The sequence below is a fragment of the Onychomys torridus genome, chromosome 17, assembly GCF_903995425.1.
Source record: "Onychomys torridus chromosome 17, mOncTor1.1, whole genome shotgun sequence".
NCBI lineage: Eukaryota > Metazoa > Chordata > Mammalia > Rodentia > Cricetidae > Onychomys > Onychomys torridus.
In genome coordinates, this window is record NC_050459.1 from 42,064,056 (window position 1) to 42,085,374 (window position 21,319).

Sequence of the window (21,319 nt, forward strand, 5' to 3'; positions counted from 1 at the left end):
TTGTAAGACGCAGTTTCATTTGCCAAACGACTGGGAATCTAAAGAGAGGACACTTGTCAATGCTTTATGGGAAAATCCAGTTTCCCACAATGTTGACAGGAGTTGAGAAAATTGTTTTCCAGGTAATCTTGACAGACTGAATCAGAAACCTTAAACTTCAACATCTTTGGCTCCAAGAATTTATTGTAATAGCAGGAAGAAGAGCAAGGACTTTGGAATGGATCTAGCATATTTTCTCTAATTAATTTATTAATTTCTTTATATACCTAAACTGACAATAAATGTAAGTGTATAAAATACATGACATTTTAAAATACATGCATTGTAGAATGAGTAAATCAAGCTAATCACATATGAACTATCTCAAATGTCAGTTTTCCAGAATAGAATATATTGATACTAATTGCAGTGCCCATATTGTATAATAGATCTTTAGAACACGTTCTTCCTGGGTGAATTTTTTTTTTTTTTATCATTTGGACTTCTCCTCACTGCTTTCCCACATGTAACTCACAGTGGTGAAAATTCAAACAACCTGGATGGCCAAGTGGAGTGGGGCTCATCAGTAAATTACTACAAATCATATCTTGGAAACGGTTTGCTGTAGAAGTGCCTCTAACACCATGGAGGATCTTAGCTCAAAAGGAAAACTGAAATTTTCTTTCTTGTTTGTTTCTTAGAGATGCATTCAATGTATTTTATTCTTTTAATTCTCTCTCTCTCTCTCTCTCTCTCTCTCTCTCTCTCTCTCTCTCTCTCTCTCTCTCTGTGTGTGTGTGTGTGTGTGTGTGTGTAGAATCATCAATCTCTAACTTACTAGACCAGCATAATCCCTGATGACAATTATAAACATCTGTCCTTATGCCCGCAGATAAATGTAGTCTTCATCCTCCATCAAGGAAACTTCACCTCTTTGTAGCAGACAGAAGCCATTCTAGAAAGCCACAAACAATCAATATGCCAAGTAGTGGAGCCCAGCCCCAGTGGATAAATCTACAAAATACTCCTGCACCAATGGCTCTGGGAATCCTGCAGAAGGGGGCTGGAAAGTCGACAAGCGCCAGAGGGTCAGGGAGTTTGCTGAGGGATTGTCTCCTAGTGACATCAGAAGCCATGCCCATAAAGTCTCACCAACATGACTTCCCGAACATGAGCTGAACACGACAAGGCGGACACCAATGGACATGCCAGAGTGGACAGGGAAAAGAACATGCATCTTCAACCTTATACAAAGAACTCTAGGTAACTAAGGAAAGCTGGGATAGCGAGAGGTGGGTTTGCCCGTGGAAGAGCACACCAACTTGTTGTTCAGTGTCGAGTAGTCAGCCCTAAGAATACAAATAACACCATATGGATCAAACAGGTTATGTTTAGAATATACATACATGTATATGTACACACACACACACACACACACACACACACACACACACACACATACATGCATGCAATAACAATGAATGAACTAGAGCCTGTGAATTTGAAGGCAAGTGGGGAGGAGAGCATATGGGAGGGTTTAAAGAGAGGAAAAGAAAGGGAGAGATGTAATTATATTATAATCTCAAAAAAGGAAAAAATACAGACACATACAAAGGGAAGAAAAGTGTAAATACAGAACAGAGACTCATCAAACTATCTCAATGTCTCTGTCCTGTCTAATGGCCAGGTCAGGCTGAGCAAGCAAAAAGATGAATGGGGTGAATTTCAGAAGTCATAATGTTTTACTCTCACATTCACTTACAGCTCCACTTTCATCATGCCTGTCACATACAATCATTAACTGGGGTTATTAAGACATTATAAATAGTGGCTAATGCTTTAAAAATTTCTAGGGATCATCAGAAACCTTACACTCCAAATAGGCTCCTTTGCACCGCTGAGCTCACCCATAGGCACCATTTGGGCCCCGCCTTCTCCATGGTGGCACTCCAGACAGAGTAACCCAAGACACAATCCATTATAAGGAAATGTTTCATACTTGTTTTCTGAAGCAACTGACATTTTATTCAAGCACGTTTAAATCCCTCAGAAATCTCCATCTGCTATATGTCAAATTTTTAAGATCTCTTTTTGAACTTTAGCATTGCAGATAAGCAATTCAGAACACTAGATTCCTCCATCTTGATCACTTCAATTTTGATCAGTTATGTTTCAATTATTGTTTCTCAAAGCCAAAATTTCAATGTTCAAATAGTAATCACCGTTCTGTTTCTTTAATGGTTTATTTTTAGTTTTTTTTTCTTGGAAGTAAGTAGGCTTTTTGGTCTTATCTTGTGGTGTGTGTGTGTGTGTGTGTGTGTGTGTGTGTGTGTGTGTGTATGTTTAAATACGCTTGGTCTCAGGGACATTTGATTAAAATGAAAATATAATTGTATATTTTATGCTCTGTTAAGTATTCATTTTGTTTTTAAGGAACAACTTTCAAAAAGCATGCCTAAGACCAGCCAGGAGTAGTGGTTCACACCTGTAATCCCAGAATCTGAGAGCCTGAGGTGGGAGAAGAGCTGCAAGGTACAGGTCAGCCTTGACTACATTCTGAGTTCTAGTTCCCCTTGAGCTAAAAAGTGAGATCTTGTCTCAAAAAAAAAAAAAATCCAAATGGGAAAAAATAATATAAAATCAGTGGCAGTTACAAAGGTAGAAGCACTAATTTTCTATGTATAAACTTACTCTTAGGGCAAAGATCACAAACGCACAGAAACATACACATATATGTTTGCATATATACACACACACATATCTTTATATATTTTTTCACCATTCACATAGGCGTGCACACACCCACACACATAAGCAGAAGGATCAAGAAAAAAACAAGAAATCCTCTACATACCTGGGGTAACACCCACTGATCCCGAAGTCTAAGGCCCAAAGCCAAGGGTACACATTTTCCCTAGACTCTGAACATATAACAAGTTATACAGTTGTATAGAACTACTTAAAAGAACATATCGGTTTTCAATAAGAATGGACTTCCTCCCTAAATCTTTGGATGACACACAGTCTCAGGTCCAGCAGATACCATTGGTTTCTTAATCTTTTCATAAGATTGCTACCCGAAATAAACAGAAGTGTATCTTTCTTTATAGCAGACATCAATATAATTATCCACACCAAGTACTGTATAAAGACAAATGTCTCAAACCTTGAAGAACTGAGTTATGTAAGCCTATACCCCAGGCAGAGTTCTGTTTTCTGACCCTTGAGATTAATTGTGTTCACCTTCACCTCTTCTTCCTCCACCTTTATTTAGTGCATTTCTTTTCCTTGCAAGAGGCTGAAGTGTTATAGGATACAAGGGTGGGTGATCCTGCATCCTGCACACCCTCCCCCAGGAGATGCTAGCCTAGATCCCCTCTCCTTGCTAAACTGAGCTTCAAGAAGAATAGTTGGTTTGCTGGAACACAGATGAAGCTTTGGTTGAGTTCCCAACCTCTGCGATTTGATGAAAATTTGGATCTTCCCCTCCAACCAAAAGGCTATCCTTGGCACTAACTGTGGCTGACTTCTGTATGTTTAGAAGTCTGGTGATCACACCCTCATTCTGGGAATTGAGTTTTTTGCTTCCTTTTTTATTTCCTGTAAGCCACAGTGGACAGTTCCTCTTGACTTCTTTCCTTGGTCCTTCTTCATCCTTGAATTAAATGTTGGGAAACTCAAGGTTCTAACTCTGGGACCTCTTCTTTTGGCAGCCTACTTGTTTTCAGGCAAATATTTAATTCTTTCTCTGGCTCTTTGTAAATGTTAAATTGTATCTGAATTACAGATTTACTTTTATTTACATGTACATAAATACATATATTACATAGGAATATATCATTGCTCAGTAGATTGTTAAATTCCATGATGACCTCAAATTCAACCTGTCTCTGACATGGCTAATTTCATCACGAACAATATGCTGTAACTCCGAATTGACACTCAAACATCATTCCCAGCATTCCACACTAGAGAATATAATCATCACACACACACACACACACACACACACACACACACACACACACACAACTTATCACAACTTTTGTTTGTTGATAGATTCTCATAATGTTGCCTCAAACTTATAATCCTCCTGCCGCCTCTTCCTGCATGTTGGGTTATAGGTACGTGGCAACACAGTTGACATCATGAATACCTTATAAAATATTCCTCAAATATTCCTCTTTTCCCGGATCATGGAATGTTGGTTCTTTTGATTGAATGATTCTCTCTTCCTGCCTGGTTCTTGGTCCTTATTTCTATGTTTTCTCCCTTTGATAACTTGAGCACTATGTAATCAGCTAGTTGATTTCTGTGCTTGGCTTCTGTATTAGACTTCTCCCTTGTACCCAAATATCTGCTGCCAGGTACTCTACACACAAGAGGTTTTGAGGTTCTTTATCAAACAGTTTTGGAGGTCCAAAGCCCAACACTGGACAGCAGCTTCAGTGATGGATGTGACCAGGGTCCTCTTGACTGTGACCCATCATGCACAGGTGCACAGAGGAAATCAGCTGGTATAGGATCATTACCATACCCTATAGCAACCTGACCTGAGGAGAGCTACAACTAAGAAAGCAAGTAGCCTTTCTTTATAACAAGGCTCCAGTGGCCCAGCCATCTTCCATCAGTTCATCTCTTAAACATTCTACCCCTCAACCCCGGTCAGCATTGCAACCTTGGGGAAGAAGCTTCCAGAACATGAACCACCAAGGGGACAAACCTCATCTGAAATACAGCAGCCTCCAAGTCTATTATTTATTCATGCAGCAGCAACTTCCTTTCCAGGTTCAGAAACTGGGTGAGAAGCACCAAGTTATACAGGGCTGTGTGCCTGTCTCATGGGAAAGATGGTTCACAATCCATGCTGTCTTCTAAGCACTCTAGAGAATTTACAAGCGTGATGGCATCCTTCTAATCAAAGCCTTTATTACCCAGAGAACAAAGCATAGAGCCCTCGAAGCAGCTTTTTACATGTGCTGAGGATACAGGTACCATCAACTCTCATAGTTACAGGTACTGACTGCATTAGTAACTTTGCTATTGCTGTAATAACTACTACACTCAAGGCAATGTATAGAAGGGGTTTATGGTTCCAGGGGGATGAGTGTCCATTATAGCAGAGCAGAGGTGTGAGGCTGGAGCTGGAAGCTGACAGCCTCTATCTTGAACTACGAACAGGAAGCAGAGAGAGCAAACGGGCAATGGCCCATGGCTTTGAAACCTCAAAGCCGCTGCCACCCCTGCCCTGCGACGTACTTCCTCCAATAAGAGCACACCTCAGAAGCCTAGACCAACAGTACCACTCACTGGGGACCACAGATTCAAACATCTGAGCTTGTGGTGGAGGGGGGGGGCAATTCTCATGCAAACCACTGCAGGCTTCAAACAACTTGTAACTTTAGGAACCATCCTTAGAGATTCCACATGTTGTCTTAATCATGTTTTCTATTGCTGCAAAAAAAAGCAACATGACCAAAAGTAACTTGAGGAGGAATGGGTTGATTTCAACCTACAGTTCTACATCACAGTCTATTGTGGAAGGAAGTCAGGGCAGGGACTCACACAGGCCAGGGACCTGGAGGCAGGAGCTGATGCAGAGCCATGGAGGAGTGCTGCTTACCGGTCTGCTCTTCATGGCTTGCTCAGCCTGCTCTCTTCTAGCACCCAGGATCACTATGCAGGGGTGGCACAAACCACAGTGAACTGGGCCCTCCCACATCCATCACCAGACAAACAAATGTACCACAGGCTAGCCCACAGGCTAATCTGTTGGGGGCATTCTTTTTCAATTGGCTTTCCCTCTTCTCGCTGGTGTCAAATGTATGTGACGCTAGCCAGCACACATTTTCCTTCACCGTTTTGTCTGCTGGGTTTCTAAGCCTATGTTCTGATGCCACTTGCCCCATTCTTTATGAAATGGTCTCTCCTCTCCTGCTCCTATCCTTCCTGGCAACTGTCTATTCTTGTGCTGACATTTGCTTCACATATTCTATTGTCCCAACACTTACAGTATTAAAATCCAATTACGTGTCTACACGCCTATTTGTCTAACTAGGCTGGGAGCTTCTAGAGGTCAAGAACTACATCTTACTCACTTTTGCTTTTCCAACACTTGGTACAACAGTTAGCATTTATTATTCATTGAATGAAGATGTAGTTGCTAAATAAGAAATAGAATCAATAAGTCACATCTAGACTTAATTCAATTTGCAGTTTCTGTGTGACTCAAAATAATAATATTTAAAGTCAAGGTAATAGTCATCAGACATTCTTAATTGCTCCTTTCTCGAGTGTATATGCATTTGCATCTATTTCAATATGCATTCAAATGCTTATTACATTTATTTTATGTACAGACTACTCATTACAGAAAAACCATCTCAAGTCAACCAATGCATTTAAGAAAATCATAATATAGTAAAACTACCTCATCCAGACTCGTCACCAAATAACATACAAGATTTTCACATAGAATATTGCCTGTCTATGATATTAATAAATGAAATTACTATGCCTTGCCTTGAGAAGATTATTCTTTAAAAAGCACACACAAAAAGTAGTTAGTTGCTCTTCAAACACTTGACTACCCTCAAAATGGCAAATAAACCGAGGTTCTATGATGCTAACATTTATTTTTTCTATTTCAGTGATAATTATACCCATAAACCTGATTCAGCATTCACTGCCACTGAATTCATTAATTAAAACAATTTCACTGCTACCACTGGGATTTCTCAAGGATATCAAAAACACATTCAAAAATCAAAATAGCATACATCATCAGTTTTAGTACGTGCTTAGTATGCTCAGCTTTGATTTCTAGCTCTGCCACTGTAAGAAGGCTCCAAAGTTAAAGACAAGGAGCTTATCTCCTGTATAATTTTCTTTTAACAAAACCATGCAGAATATAAAATGAGTTTAATAGAAATGGCAAGATCCATGTAATGAGTCACCAGTTTCCTGAAAATCTCTATAAGGATGGGAATATATAAGTGTATGCAAATATTTAAGTAATAGCAAGTAGAATATCTTTCCAATTCCAGGTGTGTGTGTGTGTGTGTGTGTGTGTGTGTGTGTGTGTTAGAGATCTGCCTGCTTCTGCCTCCTAAGTACATGGATTAAAGGTGTGTGCCACTATGCCTGGCATATTTCTAAATTTTACCTAAATCATTACTTCCGTCTTCAAGAGTGACTTAAACCCACCCATGAAGTGAGAACATTCATTCTTAAATGCAAAAGATAGCTTTTAGCCAAAGCCTGGCAAGTTGCAATTGAAATTATAAATGTATACACATCCAGGAAATTCAGTTATTTCGTGCACTGGAAACAATTGGACTCTATTTGACTTAGCAGCACCCTGACTCTGAGCTTGATCTAGTGAGCACACTCTATTAGCTGTGTGGGACGTACTAGAGCACTGACATAAAATGCAGAATAGAATTTGCAATGGGGGGAGGGGCACACCAGAATTGACCACTCCACTGCAGACGAGAGCCCCTCATGGGATATGCGTTCAAGCTGTAGCTTAGAATGTGTAACAGAATCTCATACAATTAAATTAACGTGGAAAATACATTTATTTCATACAGCAAGGGAATTTCACGTTCATTCTCACAACCACTTTTCTTTCCAAGGGATGCTTGTGGGTAAAGACAGAGGAATGGAATCAGCCTAGTGGGCACAACCTGCACCTGCCTTGGTGTTATCTTCAGAAAATCCAAACACTCTTCCCTGGGTGAAAAGAATATCTGTGTCACTCACAGCATCCCAGGCTGGTGACATCCCAGGCTGGTGACATCCCAGGCTGGCGACATCCCAGGCTGGTGACATCCCAGGCTGATGACATCACAGGCTGGCGCCATCCCAGGCAGCTGCAATGCCACTAGCAGTTTCTCCTAAACACTTGTAAAAATTAATTGCTAATGTAATGGCTTATAGACCCTTCTCTTTCCTCTCTCTTACCTAGATGCAGTTGTTCAGGAGAAGAGATTGCTCTACCCATGCTTCTAGAGAACCTATTTGGTCCAAAATGGTAATTTAAATTGCAAAGTAGCTCAAACTCTCTATTGAGAGAGGACATAAACTGTATCATAATAATGGCTTATTAAATTGGTTGAAGGGACATAACCTATTTTTCATCTTAAAGTACAGTAACTCAACTTTCAGACTTTCTCTTTCTATACAGAAAGTTAACTTTTAAAACACTCATTTCAAAGGACAAGTAAAACTGATTCCTCAAAATGTATGTTTTAGCTGTGCAAAGGAAGATAAAAAAGATCCTGCCTTACAGTTATACCCTCATTGTGAGTCCAATTAGCCCTTAATACTTCTGTATCACACACAATTAGTGTGGCTTTAGTAGGGTCCTGCAACGGGTGTATTGTTAAGACGCCAGGTGAGAAAGAAAGTCTTATGGGAATGATTTATTTTATTGTGTGAACTGATGAGCATCAGTTAAATGGTCTTTTAATTGACTGGCTGTCTAAGTAACATGCCTTGGAGGGAAACACTACTTTTGAAATTTCCTTTGGCCAGGAGGGGAAGGAGCAGGCTGAAGTCTTTGAAGTCTACGGCCATCAGACTAATTATCAGCGCCATTCAATGCACATTCATTTAATTACAGTAAATTGAAAAGGATGTGGGGTTTCGAAGGGAAGGAAGAGAGTCAGGAAACAGTGACAAGAAATCACAGACTATGCAGATCATCAGAGGAGACCACGAGCCCTCTTGGTCCTCTTCTTACCGGGCCCTGTGCACACTGTTTACAGGAGGAGAGTAAGGGAGAGGTGGACTGGAAGCAGGGAGCAAAGGAAGGAGCATTTACTGTGGACCAAAGCCAGGCAGACACTTGATATTGCTCATTCCGTTTAATTCTTATCTTTATTCGAGGATATTATTTTCCATCTTCATAAACAAAAATGACTGCACACACTCACCTATTCTGACCACAATATAAACCCAGTGAAGCCCAATATTGTCTTATCCCAGTGAAATGTGCATTGCTCGCTGTTAGTTCAATTTTACCCAGGTAGGCACCATAACAAAAAGGTTAAACGATTGCCCCAGGTCTCAGAACTGGAAGCCCAGGGGCCGTTCAGAAACCATCCATGAAGACTCTCAAGGCCCCGAATCATGATGAGGTGGAAACTAGGGTCAACTCCCCCTGGGCTGCCTGACACCGAAGATCATCTTTCAAAGATCACTCCCTCCTCCTAGGAACACTAAGAGATCAACAGGACAAGAAAACGTGTGATTAGGGACGCCTAAGATACCACTGGCAGTTTCGTTGATCCGGTAGCAGGCAGGGTATAAAGCGCTGGCCTATGAGTGACACAGACGACAGTGGTCAAGGATGGGGGCGGTGCAGATGTGAAGAAGATCTGAACCCTGACAGCTGAGGTCTTCACTTGGGCAGCTTCCGCCATACCACACTGTTAGCCAACTAAGACTAAGCACCGGGTCTACTGCTAATGCTGGGCAATGATGTCCATGGGAACATTCTTAAGGCATAAAGAGGGATGCTTTGAAAACACTGCAAAGTCCTCTGTTCCTGACATTTAGATAGATATTCAGAATCAAGATCAGATTAGTGATAATCAGGTCAGGGGTCTTTCAACCACACATCAGAGGGGCTAAAGAAGCCCAAAATGATCCAAAACCATGGGTAATTTTACCTTTGATTTGCATGCCCATCACATTTATTTTCTAGCCTTTCAAGGGCTTCTTTTGCTGGAATGGCTGGTAATAGGGGGTTCACAATCACCACCATCCAATGTGTGCTAGTTTGCAAGGCAGTTGACCTCTAACAAGAATTGCAACCCCAGAGACCAGTTATGTCAAGAAAGGACTTCTCCCGTATCCCAAATTTGGAATTCCATTGAAGCTCCATACACTGAAATTTTTTTTCTCTCCACCAAATTCTCTCGAACTCTGAATTCCCATGGCTGATGAAAAGTTAGTTTAGGAAGAGAAAAAAGAAAATTAAAAACACTCTCACTTGTTTTGACTTTCAACAGTGGCAGGGTCCTATGGTCCTTTATTCTCACAGGATGACCCAGCCATCAAAGTCACATCAGCGTTGCGGTGGCTCTAACACCTCTTTTTATTTTAAAATTATTTATTTAGTTTATGTGCATTGATGTTTTGCCTGCATGCATGTCTGTGTGAGGGTGCCTGATCCTCTGGAACTAGAGTTACAGACAGTTGTGAGCTGTCACGTGGATGCTGGGAATTGAACCCAGGTCCTGTGGAAGAGCAGCCACAGCTCTTAATCACTGAGTCATCTCTCCAGCTCCACTCTTAATGTGAAGTGGTGACCTCTGTGTCAACAAATCAATGAAATCTGCTCCCCTTTAGTGACTAAACTTTTCTTTGAAGTTACACTAGAACGTCAGTCACTCAGCTTGCATAGCTGTACCAGCATCTTGTCCTAGGGAAAACAACCTCATTCACAGTATTTCCAGTGATGAAGATGGGAAGTGGAACTTCCCATGTTAAACTCAATGAAAACACAGCCCTGTCTTGGTCCCCAGGTGGTATCATTCTGATGACTTATTTTACGTAAGTGATCCAAGTTCTCGTCTTTATATTGTAGAATATTACACACACACACACACACACACACACACACACACACACACACACTCACACACTAAAGACTTTGCCTGATATCTAAAGCCAGTATAAAAACGAACAAAATTAGATAATGATTAACCGAGACATCAATGAAATGCAAGTGGGAGATCAATAGTCTGTCAAAGTTAGAGTAAATTAGAGCACCCACGGAGAGCAGAATTGAGTTGTTTTTGAAATTTTATGTTAGAAATATTTGACTAAAGGTGGCAGTGAAAGTAAAAACTATAGTTTTAAGGATATTATTTTTAAAGGTATTAAGAGGACTCGTCTAGGACAGGAGAGATAGCTCTGGCTACGAACACTGACGGCTCTTGCAGAGGACCGAGGTTTGATTCCCAGCACCCACACAGGGACTCACAACTATCTGCAACTCCAGTTCCAGGGAATCCGCTGATGCCCTCTTCTGTCCTCTACAGGGACCAGGCACACACGTGGCTCCCAGACATGCATGCGTGCGAAGCATCCATACACATGAAATAAAATAATAAAAATATTTAAATGACCTGTATATAATTACACATTTTAATTCTTACCTTAAAGTAGCCAGGGAGAAAAAAAAAAGTCTTCATCAGCCTTATTTGATTTCACAACCCAGAATTCTCAGGTTTACTACATACCACAGATAACTGTTCTTCCTTAGAGGTAAATGTAATTAATTAATAAATTCCTGCTCCTTCTGAGTAATCATTGAAATTTTAGAACAAATAAGTGAATCCGAAATATTCTTATAAATACACATATGAAACACATGAACTGGCCAGGTTTCCCAAAGATAACATCAAGTCATTTCCTCTCGCTTCCTCCCTCAAAGAGACCCCAAGTAAGGATTCTCAGACCACCACATCGCTGCTTAAAAAATAATCACAACCAAATCTTGAGGAAAGAGTAAACACACGCTTAAGTCACCACTGCTAAACTGAAAAAATATTGCCTTTGACATTTTCTTCTCTACCCTTAGGTGACCTGTTTCCTCTCACCAAATGCTGCCAAATGTCCAGAGTTTCATGGCAAGGAGAGATTTGTCCCAATCGCTGGCAGGCCGGGACACAGAAAAACTTCCAGCTCCATTCTATGTCATATTTTGTTGTGTAATTGTGAAAATAAAGAGGCCAAATGTGATATCTGAGTATACATCTGTAATTGCCCAAGGAGTGTCATGTGAGGCACACAAAGCAATATTTGTTCCAAATTGTAAGTATTTAAGGTTAGTGACTTCTGAGCCCACTAGGAAAATTGATGTAAACATAGAGTGGACTGAGGTGAACAGACTGGCCAAGGGAAATGTTGGCGGCATGATTGTAAAATGCATCTCATGAAAAAGAATCTTCCTTGTTTCCTATGGGGGGGTGTTGGAAAAAAGCCGGATTCCACCGAGAACTCATACTTCCAATGTGAAGACACTGAGTGACTGTTGCTAATTTATCATGACTTTGGTTTAATGCATTAGAGGACTTTACACAAAATAAATCATTTCCAATGATTTAAATTCAACCTTCTCCACCCCATGAATAGCAAGGAAATGCCTAACCAGCAGTAGGGAGCACCAAGTCACATTATGTCTTAGCTGAAACTGAAAAAGAAGCACAGATCTGCTCTGCTGTTACATAACCAAGCTGGCGAAGTTGCTCAATAAATAATAAAGGTGAAATATTCTTAATAAACAATCATCTTTCTTTTCAAACATCCTGCAATTCTTCTGGTTTAATTTTCTCTTTGCCATGTGATGCATAGGATAGATACCACATTAATAACAGTCTGAAGGAAAAGCACACTCCTAATATTAAAAACAGAGGAAGAGATTTCTTTTTTATTGTCTGTATGTTAGTGCCGATGTTCCAATTCTTCTTAGGAGCGGTGCTGACTTAAAAAAAATTAAGTTTTCTTTTCAATTTATTATTGCATTTTTTATACTATTACCCCACACTGGCAGTAAGACATAAGGACCAGTAATTTATAATGACATTTTTTTTAGACCATGCAAAGCTGCTATTTAGACATCCTTAAATCCAATTTTTGTATGTGGACTTAATTGCACAGTAATCCAGTTCCCAAAGACATCAAAGGCCACATTACCACTCTTTACCAAGATTTCAATTGCTCTCCTAAGCTAGTAAGTTTAAAGCATGATCAAATTTGTTCTTCAATCACTTGAGCCCTGTTAATAAACTATTCTGTGTGCTCACTCACCCATTCTAAGATTCTGCAATGTCTTTGAGATATCTTCAAGAGGAATCTACAAAGACATCTTTGAAGGCAAGCTGCTCTGGGGTTAACTTTACCAACACTGTTTTCCTATTCCACAGAAGTTAACAGGTGACATGACCCAATATAAGTCAGACATAATCTTTTCATTCCCCACCCCTGTACCCAAAGCTGTTTTTTTTTTTTAAACCATATGGAACGCACCATACAGTGTTTGCAGAATTTAATAATTTAGCATCAACTATCGGTCCCACCACGCACCAGGGGGAAAGTCCCCCCACTCTTCACAAGTATTTCTTGGGCTCTACCACATTAACACAACAAGAAAATTAGAAAAGAAAAGGGAGAAAGCAAAGGAGGAGGAAAACATGTGCGGCGGTCAACGAGAACACATAAGCACTAGAGGCCATATAGGAAAGTAAACAGGACCACTTACCGCTCTCGCTGTCCGACTTGTTCTCGAGCTCTGTGTCTGTCAGGGTGAGGGCTGAGTTGGACCGGCTGGACAGGCAGGAACTGCGGCCCGATTTGACCCCCCTGCCCCAAAGTCTCATGGCATGCTCTGGGGACATCACTGCTTCGTTCTCCGTATCAGCATCTGACCCTGCACTGATGGAGTAACCTCTGTGAGGGAGCCCCATTTCCGCACAGAACGCCACTCCTCTTCCAGCTGCGGACTCACACACTCCTAACTGCCTTAGGGTAAAATTCTGTCCTAATTAGGGGGAAAGAGAGATAACAGCTAGTAAGTATACGAGTCCTGTGTTTTAGTTTCTTTTTCTTTCTTTTTTCTTTCAAAAAAGAAAACCTCCCTCAAAGAGAGACACTCAGTGGTCCAGGCTTTCCCGCTATCAGCCCCAGGAGTCTGCACTGGCTTGGCATGGCATATGGTCAAGTGGATGCAACTACGGGAAGGGAGGGCGGGGGTTCAGTGGGCTGGTGGCAGGCTTCGGTTCAGATCCCTTTTGTCAACTTCAACCCACAAGCACCTCCAGAGATGGATTCATGGCTCCACCGTGAAAACTTAACACAGAGGGAAGGACTGGTTTCTGATGGTGGAATTTAGTTTAGCAGATTCTTTGTGAAGCAATAGAAACCATCATCTATCCTGGTTTGGGTCCTAACTGTGGAACTTTTTCTTTCCCACTTACATGCTACTTCTTTGGGTGAAAAGAGTTTACCTCAGGGTAATTTACTGTTTCAATAGCAGCAGGAGCTTGGTCATTTTAATTGTATCTTCCCACCTTAACTCAGAAAGCAATATAAATGTACGTGTGTGTGTGTGTGTGTGTGTGTGTGTGTGTGTGTGTGTGTGTATCTCTGTGTGTGCACACAGGTGTATATGTGTGTGTGTGTCTGTGCGTGCATGTGTGTACAGTGTGTGCATACATATGTATGTATGTGTGCAATGTGTAGATGTGTGTGTGTGTGCATGTGTGTACAATGTGTGTATGTATGTGTGTATGCATGTGTAGATGTGTGTGTACATCTTTATGTGTGTGCATGGATGTGTAGGTATGGGGGTATGTATGTATGTGTGTGTACCTGGACATTCAATGGCGTAATACCTTAAAAATGAGCACCATGCGTTGCATATCTATTTTCCTAGGTGTTTTGCTTTAAGAACCACCTGGAAACATCTATACTGACCAAAGTGAACCAAGGTTTTCAAGTACAGCACACTCTAAAAAGAAAGTGGGAGTGATATGTTTTTAAAAATTAATGATACATTCAGGTTCCCCGGAAATAAATGGCTGTGAACTCTGCAAGCCTTTACTAATAAATTGAGCATAATAAAACCCATGGCACTGCAATCACTTAAAGCAAAAGTGTTTAAATGAGGTGACACTTCAGAAAGACTGTGAGTATTAATGACTCTTCCCAGCTTGTATTTGTTTTTGAAATTTCAGTATTTTATGACACTGTGGATAAGGAGAATTCGAAACCTGTTTGATTGTAGAATGTCTGCATATGGCTCTCCAAGCTTTATGTCTTGCCTTTGGAGAGGGCCCTAAATGTAGGCACCTCCAGAATCAAATATATATAAAGACGGGTAGTAGGAAAAGACTGATTTAAACACCAAAGATCTTTACCAAATCTTTTATGAATATTAAGTATTTATATGACTCATGGTCTTAATTTTCCCACTTCCATCTTATGGATTTACATGAATATTTTAAAGTTAATTTGCTGTTATGAGAAACCTACATTATATTTTTAAGAGAGGGTATTATAAATTATTTGCGATAAAATGGCATATTGAATCTTCTAGGAAATAAATCAAACATCAGACCCAATATAGTAAATATTTGTTGTAAAGCTATCAGCCCCCTCCAGGCCCTGCACATTTAAACTAGTGTGGTTAATTGTTTTATTGCTGTGGTTATATCGGAACTTGGAATCAGCTTTATCTCAGTCAGACTTCCAAATGGATTCTGACAATGACAGTCATAAATAATGAAAATCACTGCTACAATTAGCTAGAAATCAAACTGTGCTTATCACAGAGATGTGAATAAGCACTGGAATCAAGTCAGCACGTAAGGAAAAAAATTGCAAAGAAAAAGGTAGAGAGTAAGGAAAAGTAGTTCCTCCCAGCCAGGGTGAAGGAAGGCAAACTTGTGGGGTAATACGGTGTCGTCTGTGTTTGTAAAGAATTCCCACGGATTTTACCTATGGAAGTCAGTGAAAGCAAGGCTGATACCATGTGGAGAGGAAATGGATGTGCTACGGAAGAATTTTCTAATTGCTATTTACTGGTCACTTTTAAAGTGGAGCAAGGGCTCAAAAACACCTAAGTGTTACCATCAAATATACAGACTTTTCAGATTGGAATACAAGAGAAGTCTTAGAGTCAGGGAAAAAATACACTAGTATATCCTCTGGAACTCTCTCTTATCCTGGGAAATGTCTATAGTCCACAATAAAAACAACAACAACAAACAAACAAACAAACAAAACAAGAATTCTCCACTTCCTGAGCTATAACTTGGAACATTTACCCAAGGTAAAGACTTTTCCCCCTACTGGCATCCAGATATAAAATCTACGTGGAGAGAAAGCAGAAAGCTACAGCCCTTAATTGCTCTCCAGGTATAAACATAGCTCACCACGCAGCTAAACATCCCACACATCATATCCTTGTGCAAAATACATGCACATATACACTCTCATATACACACATACATACACATACATGCACATAAACACACTCAAATACACACACACACACTCACACCACATACCACACACACATACACACATGCACACACACACACACACTCATACACATACACACATACATACACACATGCGCACATACACACACACACACACACACACACACACACACACACACACACACACTTCTTTCTTCATTGCTCTCCTTCCTATCTCTGTGTGTTTTTGAGACAAGGTCTCACACTGTAGCCCAGGCTGTCTTGGGATTTACTGTGTAGCCCAGGCTGGCCTCCAACACAACAGTCCTAGGACTTCAACCTCTAATTCTGGGATTGCAGACAGTCACCACCAAGCCTGGCTTGGTTCTTTTGTAAGCTCTTTAGATTTAGCTCAAAGATGAAATGTAAGACAGTCTCTGGTACTGAAGGAAATTTCAACCCTTTAGATACATAATTCTATCAAAGCCTTTTTCTCCGCTTCCTTGTCTTGAACTTCTGTATTCTCAAATCATAGTCTCAAGTTCCATTGCCTGCCATTTGCTGTCACTACATACTTCCACAGTTGAGGAAGCTTTGCCATTTAGTAAGTCCTTCAAATAGGTGAGGAAATATGAGAGCCAGACTTGTCACATTCCACACAGACAATAGCTGGTCAGTTCCAGGAATAAGGAGGGTCATTCCAAACCATTTTTCTTGTTGGCTCTTTCTTTTTAATTTCTACTACAAAAAAGCATAAAAAGCTAGATGTGTTCTGGGATATCATGGAGTAGGCAAAATCCCTTAGGTTATAAATGACTAAATATTAAAGAAATCATGATGAATTAGACTCCATCAAACTTAAATAGTTCTGCTTATGTACAGTATCTTTAAGTAAATGAAAATGCAAGCTATGGTCTATGAAAAAAATTTCTGTGTACATGTGTGTATGTAGGTGTTTAAAGGTCTTATATAGAGAATATTATATATAATATATAGTATATGTAGAAAATACAGTGTGTCTATAAAATAATCTATAGTATATAATAAAGAGTGCCTACAGATCATTTATAAGAAAACTTGTATAAGAAATGTTACCTAAAAAGTACACAGATGTTTAATATATATCAGATGAAGTACATAGAATCACTAGCCACCAAAGAGATGAAGATTACAGGTGCTTTGGGATCGATCCTTTAGCTCATCCATTAGAATCGCTGGAATTATAAAGAACAACTTTTTGGGGTAGGGATTCAATTGTTCAGTGAATCTCATACTTGGGAGGTGGAGGCAAGGTGATCAAAAGTTAGCCTGGGATACATAGTGAGAACCTGTATCCACAAGATGGGCAAACAAAAAACACCAAAAAAAAAAAAAAAAAAGCCTGGCAAAAAGTCTCGATAGATTAAAGGAGCTTGCTGCCAGCCTGATAAATGGAAGTGCAATCCCAAGACCCATAGCGTGGAGGGGAGCACCAACACCAGCAAGTTGTCCTCTGCCGTGTGTGCTGTGGTGTGCTCATGCCTACACACAAATAAATAAACACAACTGCCCTGTGACTATTTAGAAAGGGAACTGATTGGCAGTGTCCTGTAAGGGTGAATTTGGAACAATGCAGCTCTCATACATTGCTGATGGAAAGTGAAATGTGAATTGGCACAACCACTTTGGAAACTGGCAATTTGTTATAGGCAGTTAACTATAACACCCCACCACATCCCCTGATCCAGGAATTCATTTCCCAAGTATTTACTTGAAACAATTAAGAACATGTGTTCATAGCCCCCATGTTCATAATGGGCCCAGAGAAAGTTCACCAAGTAAATGAATTTTTGCAAAGTGTGGGATATTCATTCAAGTAAACATGATCTGACAGTACCAAAGAATGACATTGACATGTGACAACATGGAAGGATATCAGAAACATTCTACTAATCAAAAGGATCCAGAATCCATGCTGCATGGATCCATTAACATGCTCAAAGAGCAGACAGGGATGATCTGTAACAAGCAGGGGAGTGCTTGTTTTTAGGGGTTGACAGGGCATGGAAGAACTTGGTGGGCTCCATGTAGAGGTGGCATATCTGATTGAGCCTTGTGGTGGCTGCATTTCTTACAGAGCACAAAGTGTCTGCTTTGGGTTGGTGAGTTTTACTGTATATGAAACTTTCTTAACCAGTAATCCCCCAAACCAACCAAAAGTAGACATGGTCAAATATAGAGAATGGAATGTGGCACATTGGGGGTTTGTAGTTTTCTTCTCATTCAAGTTCAGCCAGAGTGAGATTCCATTTGGTGGCATGTGCGATCATGTAGTCTCTGCTGAGCTATAACCACAGTCCTCATTTAAAAACAACCTCAGACACCATGGTGCTGAAAGGTTCTATTGAGTGAAAGCACATTACAATAATAACACACGACATATCCCAGATCATGCTCCAAGAATTAAGAGATAGTGTCGTGTCAGTGGGAACTTGCCTTTCAAATATTTCCTCAGTTTCCTAATAGAAAGGGTCTATTAAGCACTTAGATGTTGATTACGAGTGGGTGAAGGCAGTTGACTATTAACAATATTACTAAAATGATAGTATTTAAATGCTTCTGTATAGTGTATGTTCCAAATAGATGAAAAGAATGGAATTCTTATTTCTTAAAATGTAGGACAGGAAGGTTATACATATAATTTTAGAATGTCACAAATAGCATTGGGCAGATATAAAAATAGTATTTATAACTCCTCTGATTAAAGTATTAATTATGTGGGACTGCCAAGATGGCTCAGTGAGTGAAGGCACTTGCTGCCAGGTCTGAAGATCGGAGTTTGACACACTGGGACACATGGTAGAAGGAGAGAATGGATACCCATAAGCTGTCTTCTGACCCCCACATGCTCACCCCACACTCACACTTTGACATGCATACACTTGCATGCACACTTGTGTGTAGATGAATTTTTAAGCAGCACAGATAAAATATCACCACACTCGTGTGTGCAGTCACACATACAAATAAATAAACAAAACCAATAACAATAATATTTCTGTGTCTCTGCACCATTTTTACCCCTGGCTTTGCAAATGAAATAGAAAAAAAAATACTTCTCTTATTCTTCTTATTTATATTTTATTTGTATATTTCTAGAGGATGAAAATATATTAAACCTTCAGACATGTTGCCAGTTGTCAGAGGAGTATTCAAGAGCCAAGAGGAAAATGCTTTTAATTTTAAAGACTGAAATTTAGTTTAGTCTTGGATGCCATTATAGTGAATAATGGGAACTGATCCTAGACTTCAAAAGAAATATGAGCATATGGTCTTACCATTTAGCACTTAATGCTGCAATGAATTTCCAGTTAGACCCCAAACTTTTCATTTCTCCAGTGTTCTCCCTCACCTCTGTCATCATACAAAAATGAAAGGAATCTCAGACCCTGTCTTGTGTTTTCTGTTATACCAGGGCTGAGGAAATTCAGCTTTTTGTGTGTCTTGAAATTGGGTTTTATAAAAAGAGACAAAAACCTGAGGCATTAATCAGATCTACTGGGCTAATTACTGCAACTCCAAAGTTTGTTACTTTTAAATATTAACTGCTTAAAATGATTCATTTGGAGATCAAATGATTAATCCCTCTCCGTCGCTATAAATGTCAGTGGCGGGATTAAAGGATTTAGATGGTCATGTTTACTCAACCTTAAATTTCTCTACTAAAGACACAAGTTAAGTAGCCCCAGTTTATCACCGTTTCATGTTAGTGGCTTCCCTCTTCCGTCCTTCTTTTAGCTCCCCCACCTAACTGATTGTTAACTCATTTTGGCTAAGTAGGCGAGCTCTTCTTTCAGGCTTGGCGGTCAAGCAGCTTTGTAGATTACCTACCAGAAGGTGTGAGGAGATAGATGTAGCTTAGAGGCCTCCTCGGGACTCAGTGGGAGTAATCCTTTCCCCTGCCTTGGCCTTTATGGGTCTGATGTCTTGAGCCCACGGCTTACTGCTAAACTCGGATCTGGTTCCTTGCCACGTTGCCAATTTTGGATACACATTGTGAAGCACCGTGGTGCTATCTCAGTCACAATTATTAAACACCTGCTGCTTCATGCCAAACCATATGCATATTGAGACCAACACCTCCCACAGTCTGCCTATCAGATACCAGCAGATATGTGGTAGGGGTATTATCATCTCCGGGTCTTGGGCTGTTCTAAAGGCATAATGAGTAACTAAACAGAAAATTCATTTTTGGAGTACCTCTTTGATTAAAAAAGAAATGTTTTAGCATTACTCTAATTGCAGATGGTTGTGAAAATCAGGGTTTTTGTGTGTGCGTGATTTGAGTGTATAAATCCTGCGTGAGGATTAAACTTGTTCTTTCTTTACAAGTCAGTGGATTCACAACCTAGGCTTTCTCATTTTCTCCACCAAACCTTCATTCCATATCCATATAAGTCCCCTCCCCTGGAAGCCTGACAAAGATAATCCTGAAAAAGAGGGAGTGGTATGCCATAATAGTCACTCTACCTCCATTTTTTCTGCTTGAAGATATACCTGGTGAGCACCTTGGTGAGCACCTCAAATTTCGGTGAACAGAAGGACCCCTCCCTCCCCATGGCTGCATCCCGGATGATTGTGGAGGGGACCTCCTACAGGGGCTTACCTCCACTAGACTGTGGTGGTAGTAATAAGTGTGGAACACAGACCTCATTGTCACATTCTCTGGAAACTCAAGATTATTGCTGTGGAGCAGAAAAACATGCTGTCTTTCTTCACCTGTAGTGTATTGGTGGAAGTATTAAGGCCACTCCACGTAGTTGAAAGGGAGGTTTATTTTGTGGGGTCACTTAAAAGTAAAGGGATAGGCTACAGGGTCCGGGAAAGGTGAAGCACAGTCCAATGGTGTGCTCTGGAGAACTCTGCTTGGTCTTCCTCCAGCATCTAGGATCCAGGAATCAAGAGAGACAGCACATCCAGATCTCAGGTCTTATGGGCTCCTCTCTCAGCCCTGCCTCATAGGCATAACAGTTTCCAGAAGCCTCAATGGGGGAAGTACTTCCAGGTCAAAGCTGGAATGGCTACCCACTGCAGTAGTGACATATAAAATACACTCCTCCATCAACATGGCACAGGTGGATGGTTAATGTTCAATGCCAACTTGCCTGCCTTGCAAATCACATAGGATAATGGTGAAGTACTCCTGTGGCCTGTCTGTGAAGACATTTCCAGAGGAGATTACCTGAGAGAGGAAGACATGCCTTGGATGGGCAGCACCATTCCCTGGGCTGGTGGCCCAGTGAAATAAAGCTGGAAAAAGAAGAAAGTGAGTTGATTATTGACATTCTCCTTTTGTCTGCTTC

At 40.4% G+C, this 21,319-nt stretch overlaps 1 protein-coding gene across 8 annotated transcripts in view; it reads right to left on the reverse strand.

The window, feature by feature from the left end:
- The window catches only part of Tenm3 (teneurin transmembrane protein 3), a 2,620,641-nt gene that overhangs the window by 410,998 nt on the left and 2,188,324 nt on the right, over window positions 1-21,319 (reverse strand). For all 8 annotated transcript variants that reach the window (XM_036166444.1, XM_036166440.1, XM_036166445.1 and 5 more), the window contains one exon: window positions 13,256-13,534. In XM_036166444.1, coding sequence (XP_036022337.1) covers window positions 13,256-13,534 — 279 coding nt within the window. The remainder of the gene's footprint in view (window positions 1-13,255; window positions 13,535-21,319) is intronic.